We start from the raw sequence: 10,171 nt of genomic DNA, 5'->3' as shown, positions 1-10,171 counted from the left end.
TGTGTGTGTGTGGTGAATTGAAACTGACAACAAAAAAAACAACAACATATAATTGCATTCATTTTGATGTTTTGTTAATTTAATTATACACAAAAATGTAAAGTTAGACTCAATGATATGATGTATATGGAGGAAGTAAACTGCAGAGTGGGTACATTTCTGCCCCAACTTAGAGCGCTGAAGCATGAGGCTCAACTTCTCCGCTGTTCTGGTGCCCTGGCTACTACACTGTACACAAGGTGAAGCAAACTGTGCACATGCGCAGATACTTTGTGTGACTATGTGAGTCTACCTATAATAACAAATCCAAGGTAATATAATCCAAGTTAATGTAAGTATCTTGATGCAGGTAACCAAAGAGATAGAACATCGAGTGATTTATTTACTCCATTTTAATAATATTTCTATAAATGTAATCATTTTAAGGTCTTGCAAAAATATGCCACGGGCTCCGTTTTTAGAGGATTGTGGGTATTAAAAATGTTTAGACTTGATGATAATTTGACAATGTTTCATGCATGTTTGAAAAAAGAAAATTATATTTCTACTTTAGTATTTTAACCTGCTGTGCCATGAGGTGTAATGGTTCAGGATGAACAGATATCAAAACTGTAGGACAAAATTGACGTTCAACGATGAGACTACCGATTTCTACAATCACCACTCTTCATGACAGAGGCAAACACAGCGCGCTGCAACACTGTGGTTCCACCTCCAATGTTTTTCATATTTTTATTTTATTTAGCTAGGTATTAAGAACACATTCTTATTTACAATGACAGCCTACCCGGCCAAACCCTAACCCGGATGATGCTGGGCCAATTGTGCTCCGCCCTATGGGACTCCCAATCATGCCCGGTTGTGATTCAGCCAGAACCTCTAGCACTGAGATGCAGTGCCTTAGACCGCTGCACCCCTCAGGAGCCCATTACTGCTGGCAGATTGAGCACTGTGCTCAACAATGCCTGACAAAGTGGGTTAAATTGGCAAATACATTAAACAATGTTAAAGTTGTGTTTGTGAAACACTAACAGTTTGGGTTTACTACTCAATAATATTGCATGTAATTGAGCACTGTGCTCAACATTGCCTGACAAAGTGGGTTAAAATGGCAATTATATTAAACAATGTTAACGTTGTGTTTGTGAAACACTAACATTTTGGGTTTACTAATCAATATTGTATGTAATTGTGTTGCCTTGAAGGGACAGTGCAATCAAAAATGTGATTTTCCTGTAGTTTATAATGATATTTCCACACTTTGTTGTCGAAATAACACTGAAATTGTGGAAATGATGATAGTGTCCAAGAATTGTATTATGTTCTGGTGGAATGGAGACACAAAATGACATCACAATCTGATATGATTTCTGACCAATGATCGTCTTTTATTTGCATATGCATCGTCCTACATTGAAGGGGTAAGCGGTTTGGTAAATCTGATCATTGCAGAAGGATGGCTCAGTTGTGACACTACTGTATGCATACCTAGAATCAGAACACTGAATTACAATTCTAGCTGTTAAAAAATGTAACTATGTACAGTTTTTGTTCTATAATTTGGGTGGAAATATTTATGAACATGGAAATCATAGCATATTATGCAGTGAATGTTTATTGTTGAACTTAGATATGTACAAAATGTACAGAGATGAGAACATATCATGTTAGAGATATACTTCAACTAAAGGACAAAATGTGTATAATTTGTGTATGAGCTTGGATAAACTGCAATTTACGTTAATAGCCACATTAGCATTAGCATTGATCACAGCATTGTTTGCATGTTCTTAATCTCAGATCCACTGCCATGTTCCCAACCTGTTCACAAACACAAATGTAAGTTGAATTTAACATAACAGTCACAAACATTTCCACTTTTGTCCTCTGCAGGTCTTCAGGACAACCCGTGGGTCTGCGACTGCAGGATCTCCAAGCTGATCGAGCTTTCCAAAATGTCTGACACGTCAGTGGTACTAATGGACCAGTTCCTGTCTTGCAGCGGGCCTGAAAACCTGGCTGGTGTTATGTTCCAAAGGGTGGAACTGGACCAATGTCTCAAGCCATCCGTCATGATGTCAGCCACCAAGATCACAGCCTCGGTGGGCAGCAATGTGCTGCTGCGGTGTGATGCCACGGGTTACCCCACGCCTACCCTCATCTGGACTACTTCAGATGGCTCACGTGTCAACAACACAGGTATCAACAGTGACACATGTCATTATAAGAAAATGCATACAGTGTGTTATTCAACATGTTTATAAAAATTGTTTTAAATGAACAAATTCCTTTGTTAAGATTTACTTATGTTCTACAGTTGTGATTCAATAAAATAATCTTTGTGCTTCAATAAGATAAAGTCTACATCTTGGCAATGTTGAAGTGTTTGCATTTTCATGATCTACCTATAGTTGTCCAGGAGTCTCCAGGAGAGGGTGTCCGATGGTCCATCATCAGCCTAAATGGGGTCTCGTACAAAGACAATGGGGAGTACAGCTGCAAGGCTAAGAACTTTGCCGGCAATGCAGAGGCTGCCATCACCCTGTCTGTGGCAGGTTATGTCACTACAAACATACCTCCAGAGAGGCCAGACATAGAGGCTGCAGGGAAGAGCCCATCCACAACGTCCTCTACTCCTGAAACTGGCTTCTCAAACTCCCCTAGTGCGCCGTCTACCACCACCGCCCCACCTACCACCACGCATCCAGCTATCTTGCCACCCATCCTCACCAAGAAGAAACCCATGCCCAGCAACGTGCAGCAGATAGCACCATCCAAACCATCCGACACCCCGCAAGGCAGCGACAGGAAGCTAGCGGCGGATCAGAGTGAAAAGAAAGATGCTTCCAAGTCTGTCCAAGATCTCGAGATCGTGGAGGAAACGTCGGATAGCGCGGTTCTACTCTGGACGACCGAAGGTTTGCCGAGCAATGCACCTCTCACCGTTGTTTACTCCACTTATGATGAGGAGGACAACTCCAAAAGGACAATGGATACCGATGCCGGGAGTGGCAAAGTTCTACTCGAAGGCTTGACTTCTGGAATGAGGTACCAGGTTTGTCTGGTTTCCAAGGGAAGTGCCGCGGGAAAAGACCCCTGTATCAACTTCTTTACTCTGGACCTTGTTGAGGACAATGCTGCGAACAAGCTGCTGATGATCATCAGCAGCTTTGCCTGCGCCGTGGCTTTACCTGTCATTGGTTTGCTAGTCTACAAGATCCTCTCACTCTATTGCAGGAGCAATGTGCTTTCTTCGGACGAGGAGCTATCTAAAGACACATATGTGAAGTTTGAGACAATATCAATGAAGCAGAGAACCTTCAACGCTAATCCCGCTGAATTGTGGACCTACAGGCAGACCAAGGAGTCCCAAGAGAGGATGCTCCTTTGTTCCAGGTCGAGCATTGACTCACAAATGACATACAAGAGTGACAGTTCCAGATCAGAATTTTTGTGCTAGCATTAGATTAAGACTCTACATGACTCGAAAGTTAATACTAAATCTGGATAATTTTTTGAGGAAAACTACAAGGTTTTGTGTGTTCAAAACTTTTATGACAATAATTGCCAGATGAATCACTGTTTGTTACAGCCTTAATTTCTTTGTAATAAAAAACAACAACTTTGAGATACAGTTACCTCAAAGTATTGGGACAGTGACAAATGTTTTGTTGTTTGTATTCCAGAAATTTGGATTTGAAATTATAAAATGACTATGAGGTTTAGTGCAGACTTTCAGCTTTAATTTGACTTATAATTTGACTTATATGTGTATTTAAGTAGTCAAATGTGTATTATATGGTCCCATATTCCTAGCACACAATAATTATATGTTGGATGCATTTGCTGTTTGTTTTGGTTGTATTTCAGATTATTTTGTGCCCAATAGAAATGAATGGTAAATAATGTATTGTGTCATTTTGGAATCACTTCAATTGTAAATAAGAATAGTGTATGTTTGTAAACACTTCTACATTAATGTGGATGCTACCATGGTTACGGATTGTCCTGAAAGAGTTGTGAATAATAATGAGTGAGAAAGTTACAGACCGGCAAGACATGCTAACCTCTGACCATTGCAATAACATGGGAGGTTAGCATTTTTTGGCGGGTTTGAAATTTATGCCTCCATAACTTTCTCACTCATCATTATTCACTATTCATTAAGGATTATCCGTAATCATGGATGCAAGTGTTTAGAAACATCTCCTATTCTTATTTACAATAAAAGTGACTCCAAAATGATGCAATACCTTACTAAGCATTCATTATTATTGGGAACAAAATAATCTGAAACACAACCAAAATAAAAAACAGCAAATGCATCCAACAAATGAGTAGAATCACAGGCTCGATGTAGTCATTGCATGCTATGAATATTGGACCAAATATTAACTTTTTACTATTTGAATAGTGGCATCGATAATGGCACAGGAGGGAGGCTGATGTTGTACAGGCTCCTAACCAACTGTGGTATTTTGTTTATTTTTTTGCATTGTCTGTAATTTATTTTGTACATAATGTTACTGTTACCGTCTCTTGTGACCGAAAAGTGCTTCTGGATATAAGAAAAAGCGATTACTCACCTCAAACTGGATGAAGACTTTTCTTTAATGAGTTTGACGCGAAGGATATACTGCTTCTCGGAGACCAGGCCAAAATCCTCATCATTCGCGTGAATAAAATAAGGAAATAAATGGGGCAGAGATCGGGGTGCCTTGTGAGAATTAATCGAAGAGCGGGTAACCCTCCTCTACCATCCGTTCTATGCAATCAGACATTAAAAACTGGAATATCTTATGTTTCACCAAGTCGTGGCTGAACTGCGACACGGATAATACACAGTTGGCTGAGTTTTCTGTGCATTGGCAGGACAGAACAGCTACATCTGGCAATACGAGGTGTGGGGGGTTTGTCTACCTGTCAATAACAGCTGGTGCGTGATGTCTAATATTAAGGAAGTCTCGAGGTATTGCTCGCCTGAGATAGAGTACCTCAGTGGTTGGTCAGACTGTTTTGCTATCACAGACTGGAATATGTTCTGGGATTCATCCAATGGCATTGAGGAGTATACCACCTCAGTCAACAGGTGCATCAATAAGTGCATCAACAACAGCGTCCCCACGGTGACCATAGGTACATACCTCAACCAGAAGTCATGGATTACAGGCAACATCTGCATTGAGCTAAGGCTAGAGCTTCAAGGAGCAGGACACTAATCCGGAACCTTATAATAAATCCCGCTATGCCTTCAGACGAACCATCAAACAGGCAAAGCGTCAATACAGGACTAAGATTGAATCCTACTCCACCGGCTCTGATGCTCGTCGGATTTTGCTGGGCTTGCAAACTATTACAGACTGCAAAGGGAAACCCAGCCGCGAGCTTCCCAGTGACGTGAGCCTACCAGATGAGCTAAATGCCTTTTATGCTCGCTGTCGAGGCAAGCAACACTGAAGCATGCATGAGAGCACCAGCTGTTCTGGACGACTGTGTGATCACGCTCTCCGTAGCCAATGTGAGCAAGACCTTTAAACAGGTCAACATTCACAAGGCCACAGGGCCAGGCGGATTACCAGGACGTGTACTCAGAACATGTGCAGACCAACTAGCAAGTGTCTTCACTGACATTTTCAATCTCTCCCTGACCAAGTCTGTAATACATACCTACATGTTTCAAGCAGATCACCATAGTCCCTGTGACAAAGAAAGTGAAAGCAACCTGCATAAATGACTACCGCCCCATACCACTCACGTTGGTAGCCATCAAGTGCTTTGAAAGGCTGGTTATGGCTCATGTCAACACCATCAACCAGGAAACCTTAGACCCACTCCAATTTGCATACCGCCCTAACAGATCCACAGATTACTCAATCTCAATCGCCCCTACCCACCTGGACAAAAGGAACACCTATGTGGGAATGCTGTTCATTGATTACAGCTCAGTGTTTAACACCATAGTGCCTACAAAACTCACCACTAAGTTAAGGACCCTGGGACTAAACACCTTCTTCTGCAACTGGATTCTGGAGTTCCTGACCGGCCAACCCCAGGTGGTAAGGGTAGGTAACAACACATGTGCCATGTTGATCCTCAACACGGGGGCCCCTCAGGGATGCATGCTTAGTGCCCTCCTGTACTGCCTGTTCACCCACAACTGCGCGACCATACATGAGTCCAACACCAACATTAAGTTTGAGGATGACACAACAGAGGTAGGCCTGATCACCAACAAACGATGAGACAGCCTATAGGGAGGAGGTCAGAGACCTGGCAGTGTGGTGCCAGGAAAACAACCTCTCCCTCAACGTTAGAAAGACAAAGGAGCTGAATGTGGACTACAGGAAAAGTAGGGCTGAACACGCCCCCATTCACATCAACGGGGCTGTAGTGGAGTGGGTTTCAAGTTTCAAGTTCCTTGGTGTCCACTTCACCAACAAACTATCATGGTACAAACATACCAAGACAGTCGGGAAGAGGGCACAACACCTTTTCCCCCTCAAGAGGTTGAAAAGATTTGGCATGGGTATATAGCTGCACCATCAAGAGCATCCTGACCAGTTGCATCACCGCCTGGTATGGGAACTGCTCAGCATCTGACCATAAGACGCTACAGAGGGTAGTGCGTACGACCCAGTACATCACTGGGGCTCCCTGCCATCCAGGACCTATATACTAGGCGATGTCGGAGGAAGGCCCAAGAAATTGTCAAAGGCTCCAGTCACCCAAGTCATAGACTGTTCTCTCTGCTATCGCACAGCAAGCAGTACCGGATCACCAAGTCTACATCCAAAAGGCTCCTTAACAGCTTCTACCCCCAAGCCATGAGACTACTGAACAGCTAATCAAACCAGACTATTTACATTGAACCCCCCTTTTACACTGCTACTCGCTGTTTATTATCTATGCATAGTCACTTTACCCTTACCTAAGGTACATGTACAAATGACCTGTACCCCTGCACATTGACTCTGTACCGGTACTCCCTGTATCTAACCTCATTATTGTTATTTTGTTGTGCTACTTTTTATTAAATTTTTTACTTCAGTTTATTTTGTAAAATTTTTCTTAACTCAATTTCTTGAACTGCATTGTTGGTTTAGGGCTTGTAAGTAAGCATTTCACGGGGTCTACACCTGTTGTATTCGGCGCATGTGACAAATACAAATGGATTTGATTTAAGTTCATTTTTCCCAATACTTTTAGTTCCCACATCTTAGGGGACCATGTACAGAAAGTGCTTTAATTTGTAAACAGTTCACCCAATATGGATGACATTACCCTCAAATGAAAGCTGACAGTCTACACTTTAACCTCGTGTAACCTTGTTGTATCATTTCAAATCCAAAGTGCTGGAGTACAGAGCCAAAACAACAATATGTGTCACTGTCACAATTCTTTTGGAGCTCACTGTAGGTTTGTGACAATACCAATACCGCGATATTCAAAAGTATCGTGGCAAGTAAAACAAACCATGTTTTAATTTCTTGAGGAAAACAGCCCTATTGGAAACAAACAGCATTTTATTGTCATAGCATCATCATCATATTCTACTGTGCACAGATGTCAATTCAACGTCTATTCTAGGTTGGTTCATTGAAATGACGTGAAAACGTTGATTCAACTAGTGTGTGCTCAGTGGGCTCATGATACTGGTATTGTAACAACTCAATTTTGATATTGCTGTCTTTACAGCTCAACGCTTAAATTAAACTCCGTTGAATGCAATTTTACGTAATCAATAGTCTGTCTGTGTTCATTCGGGCCTACTTCTTTGTCACTATACACTACGCCGTACCAGGTATAAACAGATATGACATTCATTGATCTCAATATGGTATCAATAGACATACCCGCTATCCTATTCCAAGTCCAACAACCCATGTATTTATACTACTGGCAATGGTGACAAGAATTATTCACTTAAAGTCAAACCTTCAACCTAATCGATGCCTTACTTTCCTAAAACATTTTCTCGATCCCTAGTATATTAAAAGATTTGACCTGCCCAACAAACAAATGCCACAGTTTCTGTGTGACCTATAGCATGTATTTGTACATAAAATTGTATTGTATTCTTATTTTTAATAAAAGAAAATCTTTATGCATTTATATTTCACATAAGCATTTGGGTATATATGGCAGTGTTGGTCAGTGTGATGCACTACTTACAGTGCTGTCATAGGCTCTCTGTACAACAACTCCACTATTGTCTATTAGGTGTGGTATTTCCCAATGTGATAATCTCTGGCCTACGTCCATGAAAATTGGGATTCTGTGCCCTTTCCTCACTTCAGCAACAGGTGCATATATTTCTCAATGTTACAACCCTTCCTCTGTCCTCTCTGTCGATCCCACAGTGAGCTCCACTTCCACTGTCTCACAGATGTTAGGTATTGAGAACGTCGATGTCTGTACATACACCAACCATGTGTGTGACTGTGTATATGAGCATGTAAATGTCAAAATATATCCACTGTCACCCATGTGTGTTCCTTTCCTATCCCACTGGCTGGTGAGCACAGTGAGAAAGCGGGACCGTAATCAATGGGTCACGGCCTTCTGGGTGCCTGAACAGGCATGGCCGTAAATCCTGATAACATGGGTGGAGCCGGAAAGACATTCCCATGGATAACCTGTCCTATGCCACCAGCTGCATGTGTCTGGGTTCTGCCCGTCATGCCAGCTGTTCTGTTAACATGACAATGGCCAAGGTGTTTGACAAACAGATGGGATGGTGTGGTGATGGGATTGGTTAGTGGGCCAGGGACCTGCTAGTCTGAGCACACCCCCTTGCCTATTTGGTAACACTTTACTGTGTTCTTACTACTGTGTAGTTATTCTTCAGTGTAACATACACTCATTATAGTGGCTAACACTGTAATAAAACACTTGTTATTGTGTTACCATGTCCCTCAAAAAACGACAAAAGAGTTAAGAGTGGCACAGTATTCCAAGGTGGATTTCATGACATTTCCAAATACATTAGCGTGTTTAGATGACAATGAGAGTCCACTATGTGCAGAATTTGATCTAGAGTGACATTTCAAATGTTGTCAACAGAGGTGAAATCACAAGACAAAGGCCATTGTTTAGGCACGTTTCCAGCTCCACTATAGCCCTTTCCAGCCTCGTTAGCCCTCCTACAGCTACGTCAACGGCCACTTGTGACACTGCTGCTAACAATATGCTAGTCATCCTGGGCATGAATAGGGGTTTGGTTGGTGGAGTCTGACGATTGCACTGAGTAAACAGAAAACAAGCAGGCCACTGACAAGTCTCCTCCACTCCTCCGAGATCTCCCGCTTACTCATCCAGCCTGATTAACTCAGGGAGACGGTCATACAGGAGAGACAGATACACACATATAAGGTACACGTTCTAATCCGAATACACACGATATCTATACAATCTTTACAACAGTGTACAATTGAGCACAGAGAGTCTTACTGACATGACTGTCCCTGGTGAAGAAAATGGGGGAAAGAGGATAACAGTGGTGTGTGTGTGTGTGTGTGTGTGTGTGTGTGTGTGTGTGTGTGTGTGTGTGTGTGTGTGTGTGTGTGTGTGTGTGTGTGTGTGTGTGTGTGTGTGTGTGTGTGTGTGTGTGTGTGTGCGTGCGTTGGTGTGTCAATAGGTGTGTGTGTGTGTGTGTGTGTGTGTGTGTGTGTGTGTGTGTGTGTGTGTGTGTGTGTGTGTGTGTGTGTGTGTGTGTGTGTGTGTGTGTGTGTGTGTGTGTGTGTGTGTGTGTGTGTGTGTGTGTGTGTGTGTGTGTGTGTGTGTGTGTGTGTGTGTTGGTGCGTGTCAATAGGTGTTTGACAGTGCATGTCTGTTTGTCTGTTACCCTATGTGTGTGTACTGATGTGTGTGGAAGGTTAAGGGTGTCAGAGGTCACCTTAATTCTCTTCTGAAAAGAATCCACAAAAGAGTCAGATATATATCTATGCTAATGGGTCCACACGCACACACACACACGCACGCACACACACATACATACACACAAAGGGGTAGGGGTGGGGTGAGGACTAGGAGCTGCTGTTGTTTTCTGGGACTTTGCCTCAGTCCTTGTCTCATTACTTGCATATTCTGCATTCTGCTTCAGACACCGACTCCTGTTCGAGGAAAATCCTTCTCCAGCCTGGCCCAGGATGTGTAAAATTTACCACGGGGG

At 42.5% G+C, this 10,171-nt stretch overlaps 1 protein-coding gene across 1 annotated transcript in view; it reads left to right on the top strand.

Annotated features, from left to right (window-relative positions):
* Positions 1–5,266, top strand: part of LOC124011400 (leucine-rich repeat, immunoglobulin-like domain and transmembrane domain-containing protein 3) — a 21,791-nt gene extending 16,525 nt beyond the window's left edge. The window contains exons 3-4 of the mRNA XM_046324736.1: positions 1,894–2,199; positions 2,412–5,266. Coding sequence (XP_046180692.1) covers positions 1,894–2,199; positions 2,412–3,460 — 1,355 coding nt within the window. The 3' untranslated portion in view covers positions 3,461–5,266. The remainder of the gene's footprint in view (positions 1–1,893; positions 2,200–2,411) is intronic.
* Positions 5,267–10,171: the final 4,905 nt, after the last annotated feature.

The sequence above is a fragment of the Oncorhynchus gorbuscha genome, linkage group LG23 (genome assembly GCF_021184085.1).
Source record: "Oncorhynchus gorbuscha isolate QuinsamMale2020 ecotype Even-year linkage group LG23, OgorEven_v1.0, whole genome shotgun sequence".
Lineage (NCBI taxonomy): Eukaryota > Metazoa > Chordata > Actinopteri > Salmoniformes > Salmonidae > Oncorhynchus > Oncorhynchus gorbuscha.
The sequence above is the reverse complement of the archived record's forward strand: the minus strand, read 5'-3'. Positions and strand labels throughout refer to the sequence as shown.